This window comes from Chroicocephalus ridibundus, chromosome 1, assembly GCF_963924245.1.
Source record: "Chroicocephalus ridibundus chromosome 1, bChrRid1.1, whole genome shotgun sequence".
NCBI lineage: Eukaryota > Metazoa > Chordata > Aves > Charadriiformes > Laridae > Chroicocephalus > Chroicocephalus ridibundus.
The window spans coordinates 82,656,944-82,674,376 of record NC_086284.1 but is presented as its reverse complement, the minus strand read 5'-3'; the positions used below and the strand labels follow the sequence as shown (position 1 = coordinate 82,674,376).

General features: G+C 43.6%; 1 protein-coding gene across 1 annotated transcript in view; it reads right to left on the bottom strand.

Annotated features, from left to right (window-relative positions):
* The window catches only part of CLCN4 (chloride voltage-gated channel 4), a 46,299-nt gene that overhangs the window by 18,866 nt on the left and 10,000 nt on the right, over positions 1 to 17,433 (bottom strand). The window contains exons 2-5 of the mRNA XM_063341438.1: positions 13,775 to 13,926; positions 13,338 to 13,437; positions 6,863 to 7,050; positions 1,215 to 1,337 (exon numbers count right to left, since the gene is read on the bottom strand). Coding sequence (XP_063197508.1) covers positions 1,215 to 1,337; positions 6,863 to 7,050; positions 13,338 to 13,437; positions 13,775 to 13,918 — 555 coding nt within the window. The 5' untranslated portion in view covers positions 13,919 to 13,926. The remainder of the gene's footprint in view (positions 1 to 1,214; positions 1,338 to 6,862; positions 7,051 to 13,337; positions 13,438 to 13,774; positions 13,927 to 17,433) is intronic.

Below are 17,433 nucleotides of genomic sequence, written 5' to 3'. Positions count from 1 at the left end.
AAAAATAACGTTCTAAATATTTGGAATGCCCATGCCATAAAAGCAGGCAAGTATTATGAAGTGAGAAAGTCCAAGAGACCTTATTTTTACACATTTCCTCTTACTTTTGCCTGTGAGTGGCTAGAAGAGAGCACAATGCACATGCATGACACAGAGGCTGCAGGGTGGGATTTGGGTTTGGACTCTGGCCCTGGAAACAGGCTGGAGCTGAGCATCACCTCACATGGGAGATTTATCACTTGGAAACTAGATTTACAGTTCACTATGAACACTTTTTAAAAATAGTTACAGATATATCAAATATGTAACACACACACGTGACTACTTTGAAACATGGAAATTATTAAAATATTTCCAATTATTTGTGGTGAGGTTTTTTTCCTGATCAGCTATGAAACCTTTGCATGCTTCTCCTACAGATGAAGAAAAAAAGTATGCCAAGATTTCTAAAATTTGGGCTGTTGATTCTGTCTGCCAGATTCCTAAGTAATAATCCCAGTGGTTCTATAGCACTTTTAACAAAAGCCTGCCCCGATTTCAAAAATTTTGAGTAGCTATGCTGCTTGAATTATGGGGTTCCTCATTTTAACAGCTTAAATATGGATTGAGGCTCAATATGTAAAATATTGACAACCAAGTAAGAGATTTTGGCTGCCATAATGCCGTCATGCCAGCATGGCATTGTGTACAAGGACACAGTCCGCAGAAGATGGACAGCCAGACACTTTTCAGGCATCCCAAATGATGCGCAACTTGCGTCTTCAGTAGCTGGGGAAACCTGAGCTTTATAGCCCTCCCTCTTTATTTTATTTTGGTTTTACTTAAAGCCTAGTCTAGAAAATTACTGATTTTGTAACTAGCCCAAGTAATTTCATCCAAGGAGAATTTTCTACAATTTTCTAGTGAATATGTGTCTCAGACACAAAACGTTGTAGTGAATAAAGTGATGACTGGGAGCCATTGATTTTTAATTCAAGCTCTGGCAATGGAGCAGCATGTACATTAACCTGTCACAGTGGCCTTTGAATATGAAAAATTTAGATGGACACCATAAAGGCACGTTAGACAAATGAATGAAGACAGATGAGATGGAAAGACAATCTTCTTTTTCCTATGCTATCTCATCGTACAGTTCTGGAATGAGAAAAGATGGCAAATTATCTTTTCTTTGTTTTGTTTGGTATTTGGATATTCATACACAAAGAGAAACTCACCTCTGGGATTCCAGAGCCACAGGCATAGGGAGCAAACACTCTGACCAGGGAGACTGCCAGGAAAGCAAAACATAGAGCCCACATAACGTATAGAAAATAGTTTAGAATGTAAGCACTTGCACCCTAGAAAAATAACAGTAACAAACATTGTTAGACAAAGGCAGGTTGTTAAATCTCACACTTCTACTAGGGATCATGGTGGCATGGAACCTGGTCTTTTCATTTACATGCTAGCTGCTTTTCCTCAGGAAGGACAAATAAGTTTATATACTCCAACAATTTTATTACTGATGGAAAGAAGCAGCATACTAATATATACCTAACCCAGTCCATACAGTCTGTTTGCAAGGGACCCAAACACCTTGAACATCTTTCAATCACTAAAAAATTAAGCCAACCACAAAAAGTTTGAAAACGTCAAAGAAATCTGTCAGAAGGGAAAAAGTAGTTGGTGATAAAAATGCACCTAATGACGGAATCTGCTGTTTCATCCCATGGCGGATGACAGGGGATGAGACCCTGATACATCTTTTTCAGAAGGCTGGTATCCAAAAGTCGGCTGTCCATGCAGATACTGATCTTTGCAAATTACATCCCTGTGTATATCAATAGTCAGCTCAGTTCAGTCAAACGGGAAGGGTAAAACCATTAAATAAATCCTTTCCTTCTATATGATGCTATCTATGAAAGGGTTGAAAATAATTTGAAAACAGAATAGCTTGGCAGATCCCACTCAGACACATCTCCGTCATTTTGCCCGGATATTTAGAAGTATTCCAGTCAATAATAAGACCTAACTTCAAAGTGAATAGCTTCACTTTACTGACCGAATGGAAATGTAAATGACCATCAGTGATGGTTGACTGTGCAGTGCCATAGTGAAAACACAGTCAGTGGTGACCTTCAGCTTTCTACCTGTCTCCAATGGTCAAGTCAAAACTGCTGTTAAAATCTGCCTTAGAATACCCCTCCCTCTTCACAAGCATATTTTTTTTTGGTGAATTTCAAAAGCCCTACCTACACAGACAAAACAGAAGCTAGTCAGAGGCATCAAATTGATACGAGGACCTTAAGCTTTCAAACAATCTCCTCCAGGAACATGACACTGCAGAATAAAAAACGAGATGAACCTCAGCGCATGAATTGGTATGAATCCTTCACCTCTAAGTGAACTCTTCCTACCGGATGCAATCCCAGCTGCTCGAGAACATCAAGGCCCCTGTCTTTGCTCTGCAGGACAGCAGCCTGGATATCAACATTGTGATAAATCAAGTAGGAAAACAGGCATTAATCAGTTGTATCGCGTCTTCAGTTAACAGAGCAGGCCAGGCCCAGTTCCCAGCCATAAAAATCCTAGAGCTGAGAAGCCTCCCTGTTTGCAAGCCTGCCAGGAATCAACCTTTAACCTCATGAAGGCTTGCTAGCATCATTTTCCAGGTCCCTGCCCAATTGAAAAGACAGTAAGGGAACCACTGACATTATCCTTAGGGATATATTTGGAAGAAGGGCAATTTTTTAAGGTTCTCTTGTGCTTGCTGAAGTTAGCAGGTGGCTTTACTGATAACAGCAGAAGAGCAATACGATGCCATCCCCCAGTGCCCTGAGACTAAGCAGTCATGGATCCCACACTTACAGTGATTGACATCTGACTGTAGTAACCATGGATCTTTGTTGCTACAGCTGAAGACGGTCTCATTTCCTCATGAATGTCTTCTCCTCGTGCTTTCAATTACAAACAGCTATGGTAATATTTACTCTTCCTCTAGAGAAAACTCTGGATATGTTGCCCCAGGGCAAAATTCTCCTGTCAGTGTGAACCTGGAGTAACTCCAAAGACGACCAACACCACTACAGTAATTTGGCCCTACAATGTTGAGCAAAAGCTACAGTTTTCCTCCTAAATTCACTGGAGTCAAATTAATTTTGTTTCTTTTTACTTCCTCTTCTTTCACATCTCAGAAGTCACATGAAAACTATGTCAGCTCGTTACTGCAATCACACGTACACCTACAGCACTGTGGCAGGATCCCACAACAGTCTATACAGCCAGTTCAGTCTTATCCCTTGGGACAACTCTCATTGTTACACTCTCCAGATACCTGGAATTCTGCAAGTCAAGTTGCAGGAGTTTCTCATGATTGGTAATAACAAAACCTTTGGGAAGTGAAGTAGCAGTAACTCAGTATAACAAATAGCTCATTTTTCATTCTTTACATGCCATTACTAAGGCCCTGAATCAGTAAAAGTCTTAAGCAAGTACACTGAAATCAGACCAAAAATGCTCATCAGCAGAGATGATTCTGCTAAGACCTTTTCCACTAGTGGCTCATAGGACTCATCCTGGCAGCAACAGCAATGAAGAGTGCAGGGGAAATGAGCAAAACTTTGTGTTTTAGTTTGCAACACCTAGCAGTATTTCATATCTGATGTCAGTCCAATTTAGGTACAAATGGAGCACAATTGAAAACAACCCTCACAAACTCAGAACACTGAAATAAAACACATCCCTCAGGATGCCATCCAGAGCTGACCAACGCGTGCTTTCTCCAGAGGTGGAGAGCTCTACTCTGACTTGACTTGGGATCTCACAGCTTGCAGACTCCCTGTGGTGAACGTTACAAATTGGGAAGTGGATTGCAGGTATAGAGGGGCTTCCTTGTTTTGCAGGTCTCAGCTTCATGACAGGAGATCCAGAAGCCCTGGGAAGGGAATCCCGTCTATTGCTGGATCCAATGTCACAAGCCATGGAAGACATGGGGCCCTTTCCTCTGGTTTGGATAGATGTGAGGCACCAGAAACAGGGTCCTCAGCTCCACTGAAGTTGAGGTTAGGACCAAGCTGGATCTGCAGAATAGGGAAGCTCCAGGGCACCACATACTGGCTAGAGATCTAGCTGAAGCGGGTGGCATCTGATGTGCTTTAACACACCCCCACCTCCAGCGATTTTGAGGTTTTGAAACTGTCTTGCATCAAAAAACTCTTCGCTTGCTCTTCAGGACCAGAGGGATGAAGGTTATCATTGGCCTACAGAACAACGATTAGGGAAGAAAACATGGCCTGGTGTGTTTCACGTGCTATTATATTATTTCCATTATAATCTATATCAAGATTCTGCTTTGGCCTCATTTTATAGGAGGACTAGAGTGAAAGCAATTTTCAAGAAATGGCACAGGAAATGTCACAATTCTCAGTGAGAACATATGCACAGGGTTTATCATAGCCATAAATTGACAAAACCACAAGGAAGAATTGATCTAAATCCTAGTCCTCAAAATGTCAAATTTCATTGGCTATGATGACAGTCAGAGTCGTGCATAAAAAAGAAGACACGTCTGACCAGAGAACCTTTAGGGAAACTGCTCCAAGTACTTTTTGTCTAAAATGTGCTCCAAATTAGTCCTTCTGCGCACTGTGCATTTTATAGGGCTGTTACCCAAATATCAGGCACAAACTGAAAAACACACCAAACACACACCAAAAAAAAAAAAAAAAAGGCAAAATTATCTTGAAATGCGGTCAAATTCACTGTATTTTGATCCCTCCTAGAGTCCTCTACAGCTACAGGAATCATGCCAAACTTGCCCATATAGTAAGTCTTTTGCTACAAAATAGAATTTTTACTTTCCATATTCACATTTTTGTTGGGCTTTGCCTGGGATTTCAGTGTAACAGTAATAGACAGCTATATTATTAATATTTACGGCATCCATTGGTCCGTGGCAGCCAAAAACCCACAGATCTTAGGGGCCCATTTGTTTTGAGAGAAATCCCAAAACTAAGCCAAGATTAACCTTTTTTTCCACTGTGACAGTACACCAGGGGGTGAGAAGCCCCATTTGAATACAAAGTGAGTAAAGTTTCACAGTGCTCACCTGGCTGATACCTTTCTTATAGGCCACAGAATACAACAGCCATGCCTGCTGGTCTCGAGTAGCAGGTGAAAGCAATAAATTTTCTCAAGGATATGCTCCAGTTATATATTCCAGCCTTTCAGGAGTAACAGCATGTCAAACACATGCACAGAGTTTCCAAATCCCATAACAATTGTAACATTCTCCTCTTTTTTCCCTTCCCACATTTTTTTGTTCTCTTAAATTACAGCATCATCCCAAGTCCTGCAACTTTATACCAGGGTAGTATTTCTTCACTGTTACAAAGACGCCACCACCCAAACCATCTGCTGATGAAGACCAGTGAAGACCAGAACCTCTGGCAAAGGGGAGCTTGGCACTGTGAGCTGGCAACTCCGCAGAGAGGTTTCTGCCTGGGATCAAATGGTGGGAATGTGCAGGAACAGTGAGCACCCCGCTACATTCACTACAGTTAATTAGAACTGTGGAAAATTGGGCTATACATATTCACAGACACTCTCATCTAGTACTTCTAGTTCTACTCGTACTGTAAACCTAAAGTGAAAGGAACATGAATGAAACTTGTATGGCAGTGAAAGTGCCCTCAAACACTTTCTGCAGGACCAGACCACCTCCACACTGGGGGAAGATCCAAGGCACTCTCTCCAAGTCACCCACTTTTTCATTGCCTGGCTGGACACGATTTATCCCTTGGAAGTATGTAATTTCTTCTCCTATTATTGACCAAACTGCATTATGGATATTTTTTAAGAAGTCCCATTACATACTTCAGTATCCCATAAACCAGTTCTCTTCAAAGCTACATTCATCCCACCTCCATGTCATAGTTAATTTTTGTCATATGCAAGTCACCTGCAGAAATGAGGGATTTCTTTCAAAATAGTAATTCTGACCAAATATTCAAGCTGCAAAGGGACCAATATTTTTCAGTACATTGAATAGCTTAGGTTGAAAATAAAATGTCCTTTTCATATTTTTTATAAAAGCATCATCTGTTAAAACGAGTCTAGAAAGGCTTCTTTTGATGTCTTCAAAATGAAACTTTCACCTGCTTTGCTTGGAAACAACATTCTTTGTATTTAAAATTTCTACAATTTAAAAAAAAAAAAAAAAACAGGATAGGGAAAAATGTTCTTAAAATATAAGATTCATGTCCATCCAGATCAGCTTTTTCCCTTCCTGTTCTATGCCCCTACAAATTTTTTATTTTGGCCGTCTCCCAGGGAGCCTATTATTTCCCCAGCTTTCGGTGCTAGCTAAATATTTTGCTATCTGGTAAAGAAACTGATTGCAAGGGTATAACATATAGTTCTTACGCAGCTCCCACTACTACTCACAGCATTTGAGTACATAAAAAACATCTGCAATCACAGAAATTTCCTTTTAAAAGTATTTGTCAGGGATCATCTTTATTGTCCCGTAAAATAGTGTTTAAAAGAAAAAAAACTGGAGAGCAGCTCAGGTCCCCTGGTGATTATGTTATGAGCGTTATGAAACACTTTGGGTTTAATATTGATAAAAAGTGAGAGCAATCTCGCAGTTTTCCAATTTCCGTCACACATGACAGTGAAACAATGGGATCTCTCCCAAGTTAAGCAGATATTGCTTGTGGTAATGTCTTTTTTTTTTTTTTGTCTTTTTTTTTTTTTTTTTTTGCAATGCTTTCAGTTCATTACTTTCTCTTTCAGAGAAACTCTCTGGAGGGAACATCATCAAGTATGAAAAAAGGGCATTCCCTGGCTTACTGCGACCCCAACCTAATCAGGTCTCCCGTACCTCAGACTGGCTTACAAGAAGTTCAGACCATTTCTGCCACAGGGGACATTTGTCCCTGTCATCGAATGTAGTTTCATTAGACGTCCAGCAGCACTGCTCGTGGCTGTACCAGAAGGCAGACAGGCAGACACCCTCTTTCAGGTCCGTCATCCAATCCACAGCTAAATCTATCACTCCGGCTAATGTGCCTGGAAAAAGAAATGCGGAAAAAGAAATGCAGAAAATGAAACCGTGGCATTAAAAAATATCAAGTTGCAAGGAAAATGGATCTAATTATAACAGCAGCAAAACCCCGTGATTTGGGGAAGCAGCTGCAACGTAAGAACAAATACACCAAACAACTGGGGGTAAGAGTGAGTTTGCAAACAGCCGCACCAACATGTTGTCTGACCTTCAATGTTCTCTCGGAAAGCTTTAATTTTAAATATTATTATCTCCATACTGACTAATGCCAGATAGGGAAGGCGTAACTAAGGTAGGGCCTGCTCCTGCAGTCTGCCCCAGGCAGGGGCACCATTTGAGGGAGATCAGCAGGACTTCATGCGTGGTCTCTATATACGCACTAAGCTGCGGGTGTCAAACCACGCTGTGTATTCCAGGGGTAGGGGGGGAGGAGGATACGTCGCTCCCTACAACTACCCAAAAGAAGGTTGTAGCGATGTGGGGGTCGGTCTCTTCTCCCAGGTGACAAACAATAGCTCAAGAGGAAATGGGCTCAAGTTGAGCCAGGGGAGGCTTAGGATGGATATTAGGAAAAATTTCTTCACTGAAAGGGTTGTCAAACGTTGGAACAAGCTGCCCAGGGAAGTGGTGGAATCGCCATCCCTGGAGGTATTTAAAAGACGGGTAGACGTGGGGCTGAGGGACATGGTTTAGTGGTGGTTTCTGCAGTGTTAAGTTGACGGTTGGACTTGATGATCTTAAAGGTCCCTTCCACCCTAGACTATTCTGGTTGTGTTTTCCTATGGATTTACTGGTCCCAGCACCTTTTAGAAGGATGTTTTCAGTACAGAAACAGTACAGATGCCAAATTCTGATTTAGGAACTTAACAGACTCGTGTCTCGATGTATACGTTCATTAGCAATAAAATTATCCCTCAAATCCTCTCTGCACCAAACTCGCCTTTATTTCAGTTTTTCCCCGGTAATTACGCAGAGCTACAGCGACACTCGGTGGCCACCGGACACAGACACGGGTAAACCTACTGCGGCCAGATCCCGGGGGCAAAAAAGAAAAAAAAAAAAAACAAACAAAAAAACTGCTTTCCTGGGGCGTTTGACCATCAGCGACTAAAACCTGCCCCAGCACCAGCGCCCCCGGGGCAGATGCGTCCCCAGGAGCGCACCAGCGGCAGCCGCGGGGAGGCTGGGAGCAGCCGCAGCACAGACCTGCCTGCCGTCCCTAGGCGCGCAGCTGCTGGAAAGCATTAAACCACCAACTCAGAAAATTTATTTAGTGTTTCCCAAACCCTAAATACAATGGAAAGTAGAAGTCAACAGCACTTTTACCGATAATCATTAATACAATGACGGGAAACTGTTAATCATTTTGAACAGAATTTATCCGCGTAGGCTAAAACACTGGGGGGAAAAATGTGTTTTGGAAAACACAAAACGGTTTGGTTTTATGTTTCCAAAACTTATAGCTTTTTGGCTCCTGCCAAGGATGCAATTACAAGAAGCAGGGGTGGGGGCTGCTCCTCTCACCCCCGAGCAGCTGGGGTACATAGGTGGGTTCAAGAGGCAGTTTATTTGACATGGAACTAAAGTTTTCTGGTTTTCAGTTCTGTGAAAGAGTAAAAAAAAAAAAAAAAAAAATTCAAATAATTCAGGCATGCGTAAGCTGGTTTTTATTCCATAGAACAGAAAAAGAAAACCACTAGTGTTCACAGACCCTGCCACATAAGTATGTATCTTCAGGCTCCCTTAAGAAGGACACTTGTCCCCACACTGACAAGCGGTGTGACTGGGGTAGCAGTGAAGAATTTTTGCTATACAGGAATAACGTGAAGAACTATACAGATATACTAGACAAGATCACAAAAAAAAGCCTGCAGAAGGGAGTAATGACATCTGTACTAATTATTTTCTTTCCTGAAGACCTTGCCTGTCTCTTGCTTACTTTTTCCCATTTTCCCAAATTTCTATGGAAAACAACGAACCATATTCTTAGATGATGATAAATCCCTGCGTTGCTAGTAACGTCAGCATGCGTAGCTTACTGAGTTTTGCAGTAAACTCTAAATTCTCCTCCAATTTTCTGAAAGTTTCGGGAAATTGTACAAAGAATCCCTCATCCCTTGGACGTGAGCACCAAATGCTGTGCCTCTTGCATCTCTGGATGGACCTTTATCGTTGTCTGTAGTCACCCCAGTCTTCTAAGTTCACATCATACTTAACCAGGCAATTGAGTATTAATGCTACCTACCAGAAGGTGCAAAGGCAGGCAGGCTTTGAATGTTTTTCTCTGATAAAGTTAATAAACAGAGTGAGGAACAAACGTTCAGTTCTCCAATGTAAGAAGCTCACATACACCCCAGTACCTCTAGGAAAATGTGTTTAACTACGCAGGTGACGTAATCCCTTTTGCCAAATGCTTTGGGATCCACACAAGAAGGAAAATGCTACATGTATGTTACTACACATGCTTTACACAGAAGTAAATCATGAGAGGGGAAGGTCAGCACTTGGAGGATAACAATGCAATAGTGAGTGCTTCACAAGACAAGTGACCAGGGCTGGAAGTTTACCAAGTTCTGAATCTTTGCAACTTTAAATAAAATTAATGGAAGTTGCAGACTGTGCAGCATCTCGGAAAGTCAAGCCTTTAGTTTCTTGTGCTTACCATGGCTTTCTAGACTGTAATAGAACATAAGTTTATCTCCCTACTTCTGCCATCAAAGGAACTGAACTTCCTCCTCCTTCTATTGTAACTTCCTGCCCAGAATGAAAAATAATGAAGCACTCCAAAGCCAGGAGATGCTGAACTTCATTTTAGATATTAGCCTTTTAACTCTCTCCTTTTCCTTTGCTTGATGATGCCCAATACTCATTTGTTACAATGCCCTAATGAGAATGCTGAAAATTTGCTTTAAAAATAGTTTTCCTGATGTACCTGTGCCAAAAAACAGCATCACCCAAGTGTCACGGCACTGAATTACGAAGGATATTTTTGCACATCCAGCTGCAGTACCAGAGCATTTTAGCATTAGTATGGTAGTACTTTTTGTCATATAGCTTTAGAAAACAGACTCTTTAGTGACCTATAAATAGCATATGCCTTCAGTTGGCTAATAGTAATGGTTAGGTTGAAGGATGGCCACTGGTCTGCAGGCAGGATGGGCACAGTAATAACTCTGATTTCTTAAAAACAAGTGCCTAAAAATTCAGCACCTGCACCTAAAATTTTTAAGCTCATTTCCCTGTACATTGCTTTGTATTTCTCCAGAAAGCGTGCAAACTTTCTGACTGAGACAGGCCCAGGTGGTGCTCAGCATCTTTTTCTGGAGCACCATGTGCGCAGTTTTCGTCTGATCACACCAAACAGCACTTGTGAGTGTTACTGCTCCTTCCCCCTTCCCAAAATAAGCAGGATCTGGGTCCCAAGACCTCATTTCCAGAAACTCCTTAGTGCCTTTCCAGCCACTTGACAGTGTATATGTCATCTTCTCTCTCCATGTAGCACCTGAGTGTTGGAGGCCCTGTGGGTACATGGCTCTGGAAGAGCCTGGGAGATGGCTGTGTCAGACTGTGGCGGCAGTGAGGGGCTCTGCTCAGGCTAATTTACATGTGAAACTTTGGTCTGATCCCAAATCAGGGGATCCCAATCCCAAAGGGATCCCAAAGCCAATCCCAAAAAGGTTGCTGTTACATTCTTGATATACTTTGGGGTTACTCAAAACGTAGAGCTCTAACTCTCAAGCTGGCCCTGCTGTGAGCAGGAAGCCAGAGCAGACCTCCTCCAGAGGCCCCTTTCCCACCTACGCTTTTCTGTGGCTAATGAAAGAAGGATGCAGATTCAGTGACACTCCAAAAATGACATGAGTCATACTGCCACATGGGATGGTCTTCTCCTTCCTCCCTCCCTCCCTCCATCAACTCCTTCCTGTCAGCAATATTTTGATTACTTGCGGCTCTGTGGTGACCAACCCTGCTGAGCCCACTGATCAACTGAGAATTAGTCTGGCCAAAACCCATTTTTTCCACAAAGTCAGTTCCCAGATTCACCCCCCCACACCCCATGCAGCTGCACACGCACAAGGCAAGGGGGCCCGATGGCAGGCACACTGGAGGGCAAGGATTGCTTCTTTTGGCCACATCAGCATGTGTTGGCTGTGGAGGTGCAGCCTTTGAAGTGTTGCAAAACCTGGAAGATTCAGTTGACCAAATTGGTGTGATTTAGGTTTCTAGATGAGCTAAGCTGGGTAAATCATCCAAGTGCCTTTGGAAATCCTGCGATCTCCTTCCCCAGGAGTCCCACCTTGCTGCCCTCCATCCCCAGCAAGGGGGCAGCAGGGGCAGGGTGCTCCCCCAAACCCTCACGCCTTAGGTACTGCTGCTGCTGCTTTCCCCTTCCTCTCCCACTCCTTGTCACCCCCTCTCTTTGCCTGACGCAGCTGCCCAAGAGCTCACCCAGCATCCTTGCAGCTGGGCCAGGCTGCTCCCCTTAGACCAGTGGTAGCTTCTGCCTGTTCAGCAGGAGAAGAGAGACCACAGAGAAGCCGGGCCAGTTCACACAACCCCATGGGATCACAGAGGTGTTCTTGTGCCGGGCTGGCTTCTCTGAGCAGGAAGTATTTCAAGTAGAGAGGGAAACGACATGAAGTGCCTCTTGACTGCACCAGCAACCTCGCCTCCTCCCTTCCCAAACCTGGTTAAGAAACCCCATCCATTCACCAATAATCCCCTCCATTCATCAAAGGGGTGTTGACCTCTCGCTGAGGCCAAGATAGTGACTCTCCATCTTTGCTGTCTCAGGAACACTGAAGGCACAGAGAACACGTGTCATTTCAACATCAGGCAGAAAGAGCCTATAGGGCTCAGCCCAGATCATGAGCACACAGGTAATGTTCTTTAGCGGATTCACAAGTCCTTGTCCTGGTTCAAACCCAGACTAATTTGATGTAACTCTTTGAGATAAAACATGTTCCTCTGCACCCTTGTTATTGAAAAGGCTGCAAAAGCTAACACGTCTCGGCTGCAGCTTACCCTTGTCCTCCATTCCCAAGCTGGACGTACCAGCATTAGAGCTTATCAGACGTCAGCAACTCTGGCTTTTGACAGCCTTGAGGATTTCAGCCTGAGGTTTCATTGCAAACTGGAACTGAAACAAACCTTCTGGGATATTTTTACTAAAATGGGAGTGTGTGAGTGTATACCACACTCTCTGTATTAATGAGGGGATTACTGACAGGCTTGTGGGAGGTCACTAGAGCCCTCAAGGGCTTGCTCTAACTTTATTTGGAAGCAGAATTCTCCACCCCAGATGAGGCCAACCCTAGCCTTCAGGCAGGGTTTGGCAGCCCTGGTAGCACACAGTCTATCAGACTCTCTTCCCATCTCGCCCTCCCACCAAAGCTTCTGTGGAAACAAGTGTATCCCTACAAAACAACATAATTTGCCAAAAACGTCACTTCAGCCATGTTTTCTCAAGAACTTTCCCAGTACTTCTGAGGCTCCTGAACAACTGTAATAAACATATTAACTTGACAGTTGGTAAGCAGGAAATCCACACCACTTGGAAATTGTGAAACTTCACATCATGCTTTTACCAAGCAGCACGATACAAGAGCGCCCTGACATCACTGAAAAAGCATAAAAAATGGCATCTGTTTCAACTTGGTAAGAGAAGTACAGCTTTCCAAGTTGGAAGATGTGCTAAACCGAGCAGAAGACAGGAGCAATTTGGGAAATTAATGAATTTGCCATCTGAGTTTGAGCAGGCTGTTAAATATGTAATGTCTGTCTGGCCTGGAAGCTGATCTGAAACCAAGTCTGAAACTGTATTTTCCCTTCATGCATATATAAAGAAGATAACCCAGTGGATATAGCAATTTACAAAGCTCCCCTTTGAGTGTCCACAACCACAGTTCTCCCCACATCATAATATCTATCTACTTGCAGAATTAAAGTAAGTGAAGACAGAAAAAAAAATCCTACCAATAAAATTGACTTCTGTGAATCAAATATTCAGAAAGTCAAAGTAGCTCATCGAGTGTAAAGCGCTCAGATGTGTATTTCCAAAAGCAATAGAAAAATCCCTCTACTGGTGAACATTTTTTCTAGGTCAGCACTCAGCAGGCAACTTTGCAAGTGGGTATTTTTATTAAGGGTTATAACTGCATGGATGCATAGTTGGCTTTTTAGCTTGAAACATCAGTGGAAAGACAATGAAGTAAAAAGAGGAGCCGATGGCACTGCAGCAAACTTGGGTGAGATGGTTTCAGGCATAACTGTAATGCTAACACACACGTACCTGCCAGTAGTCCTATGAGAAGCATTACAACCCATCCTGACCAGGCGTCCAGCAAACTCTTGATGAACTCCCATATGGATTCCTTACTTTTGCTAGTAATCTGAAATGAAACATACATATAGACATTCAGGCTGACCCAGTTTTAGCGTATAACGTTTAAAACAAAAAATATTTAACCTCCTAGAAGGTGTATACAGTTTCTCTACTCTCCACTCCCCCCAGTCACAATAATTTTTTAGGGATGCTCTGACGACTGAGTTGCCGGAAGCCCTTTCGTATTTACAAACTCAAGACATATCACATCCATATTTTTAGAAGTCCTCCTCAAGTCATACAACAAGGTAGGAAGCCATAACTCTGGAAAACCACTTGTTTTTCTCATCACCAGGATGGCTGTAACCCAGGGACTGCGATGCATCAAAGCTGGAGACCTTTACCTTTCTGTGGCGGTCAGTGTCGCGTGATTTCTCCCGCAGCCAGTCGATGGTGTGGAAATCTTCGTAAGTTCCAACATCGGGGAAGGGCTCATCCAGAAAATCCATCAGGTTGCCAGAACCATTCATGTCTCCTGCATTGACCATATTAGGGTCTGTATGTACAGGAGAAACAAGTATGTCAGTGCATTCATCCAGCTTTGCCAGACATTTCAGAATCAAGTTTTCCAAAATACCTCCACAAACCACGAAGTCAAGAGAGCACGAGTCAGCAGTCCTGGTGGGCACTTACTGAAATCTATGCATTGCCACTAGAAAAAGTATTTTGCTGAAGACTATTTCAACAGCTTAGCAAACCCTAAAAAACACATACCAAAAAAAACCCCAGCGTCCAAGTGCAGAAATACCAGCTTTCCTCAAAACAGAGCCCTAAAACCCAGGATGGTTCTGGGCTACCTCTGCAACGATACATCGTGATCACATTCCAGAAGTGGTGCCCTGCCTACAGGGACATCATCGATTAGGCAAGGTCACCAGCTCAGAAAACAACTGATAATACACTAGAATTTACCATTCATCATGAAATGCAGGTTTTAGATGGCGCCATTACTCATAACACAGCAGCATTGTCTTGGCTTGCATGCTCAAAGTGATGTACTTTAGGAAGGCAGAATGTACTTTTAAAAAGGTAAAATATATTTTAGAAGCTCCCTGCATTGATCCACCACTCAGAAGGCAAAGCTTGAGTTCATGGTATGTCTGTGATCCAGTTTGGTTCTCAAGGGCTAGGAGCAGAACTATTCTTGGAAGAACCTGGGTGGTTACCTTCTGTCCCGTATACAAGCTTTCCAAATTTTCTTTTAAGAAAGCAGGGGGAGAAACAGCCACCACATGTCCTGCTAGAGCACAAGAGGGAATATAAAGACACCTATCCCCAAACTATAACTGGTACTTATCAGAGGCATTTGATAGTTAAAAAGGACATCAAAGTAGGCTGTGAAATAACACATATTCTGGAGTGTGGTACACAGGCTGAATGGACATTTTCAGCCCAGAAGTTTTTGGGGACACGCTCTCTGGGTTCACAGACTACAGATACGAAAGCAGAGAAACATCCATGCCCATTGCTCTGAAGCCCTGGAAACTATTCCTTGTTCATGCAATCCACACAAACAAAGTGGGAAGAAGTTAACTCATAACCACTGTACCTCTCTTTCCCAGAGAGCTCAGCAGTATCTGACTAGGTGCAAAAACGACTATCGCCTCCTTTGAAGGTCAAGTCCCAAAGGAGTCATTAATATGGCAAGCTCCAGAAATGGCTGAGATCATTCCTGATGAGAGGAGCCTTTAGTAACAGGAGAATCTATTAAATGAAGTAGTTTGGCACACAGAGTTGGATTCATCCAACTTAACTTCAGCCATCCGAAAGTTTGGTGTCTGGACTATAAGAACCACCTAGGCTGCCTCTGGAGAAAGATGTATGTAGGGATGTGTGGCAGGAGAGTGCCTGCTCCTTTAAAGGTATCTGGTCAAGAACCTTCTTCAATGCAACAAGGGATAATAAGCAAAGGAGGAAGCCTGAACAAGAACATACAGGGACACAAACCTGATGCAAACGATAAGGGAGGCTGTGATGGGAACTAAACCTGGTCAGTCACACTCACATGGGAGTGTGAGAATGTCTATTCCAGAGAGGTTGTCTGACCGGGGACCTTGTCAGTTGGGAAACCATGGGAAAAAGAGGGGAAAGAGGAAACAAAATACACAGACACACACACCTGACAAAGCAAACATGGAGACCATGACATGCAACAAACCTCACCGCTCACGCTAATTGAAGAGCTATTAATTGTGCGCGTGCCTCCAGAATACATGCTCAGCTTTGCTGCTGGTTGAACCTGCACATAGGAAAGTGGCAGCCGTGTCCGCAGCCTGGGCAGAGACCTGGGTCTGCGCGCTGGGCTCTGGCAGATGGGCAGGAGGGTCCTGGGCCGGGGCGGCTGTAGGAGGCAGCCATGTGCTTCTACATCACTTAAAGTGTTGCTCTAAAGAGTGATTAATCCCATCCATCCTAAAATAGGTGCCTGGGAAACGGGGTCTTCCAGGAAGTACCTAGGGTTTGTCATCTGAAATGGCAAACCTTAAAAAAAATAAAGCCAGCTAACAGGGATTACAAGAAAGAAACCTACATGAAAACACATAAGAAAAAAAGGGGACAGATAGAGACTTTAGGGATTTTACAGAACTGACCCTCCAGAGCCTATAGCTCCTTGACAGACACAAGGTAACTTTTGCAGGTCACTGATGGGGCTAGCACGGTACTAACGACTGCTGCCCACTTTCCTCCATCAAGCACAGAAAGAGGGATTTAATGAGTACAGAATTTGGATCTTTGAATCTGTGAAGAAATTTCCCAATTCTGTAACAGGAACAGGCGAAAATATAGCAGATGAGCTTTTAGTCAGCTGTCCATATGCCCTTGGCCCCCTTTATTTACTGCCTTTTTTCCCCCTCTCTCTCCATTTTCAACTGTTTTACTTGAATCCTCTCCATTTAATTTTTTTCCCCTGGTGGTGTCTTTATGGATGTTACAAGCGTGAATATTCAGCTTTGTCAGTGTCCTCTCTTCACACTCCACTGGTAGGACTTTTTGGATGACACGGACAATGTGCTCAGCACAAGCAGCTGAGAAAAGCATTATCTTAGAGGCAGCCAGCAGGTCACCAATATAATTCTATAGAAGCACTTTTAAGCGAGGAAATCAAGTAATCTCCAAGCACCACGGCATGTTTATCTGAAAGAGAATCAAGCAAGGGAGTCACAGCCCGGGGAAGGAAACCAAACGCAGAGCAGGTGTCCCACACGGCACTGCTGAGCACAAATAATCTGCCATAGGATTGAAGTGATTTAAAAAGCAGCAGTTAAGAGGAGTGGCAATTGAGAATAGGAACACTTAGCCAAACAGATGAGAGCATGCTCCTACATTTGCTAAGGGAACGAGAGTCTGAAGGTGGGATGCTGTGGCTGACACCAGGGAGATGAATTTGCAAATGGACCTTGAGTTCAGCGTCTTGTAAACCACGACCGAGCCTGGAATGGGAAGCCGAAATGAGGTGAAAGGATTGGACTGTGCTATTATTTTGTAACGCTGTGATATTCTGAAGATCATTTACTTCAACCTATTCTTCCCATACAGCATAGAAGGACCTGTGAAGAACATGCAGCGCAGGCTGCTTGCCTGCACGAGGCAGCTCCCCTTGCTACAAAGATTTGCAGTCAACAGCTTCATGTCCAAGCGGCAAGCAGTGACGAGAAGTGTTCCTCAGGCGTCGGTACTGCGACCGGGGCCGTTTAACACCTTTGTTGACCACATGGACAGTGGGATTGAGTGCACCCTCAGCAAGTTTTCTGATGTCACCAAGCTGTGTGGTGCGGTCAACACACTGGAGGGAAGGGATGCCATCCAGAGGAACCTGGACAGGCTTGAGAGGTGGGCCCGTGCGAACTTCATGAAGTTCAACGAGGTCAGATGCAAGGTCCTGCACCATGGGTTGGGGCAATCCCAGGCACATATACAGGCTGAGGAGAGACTGGATTGAGAACAGCTCTGAGGAGAAGGACTTGGGAGTGTCAGTTGATGAGAAGCTCAACATGAGCTGGCA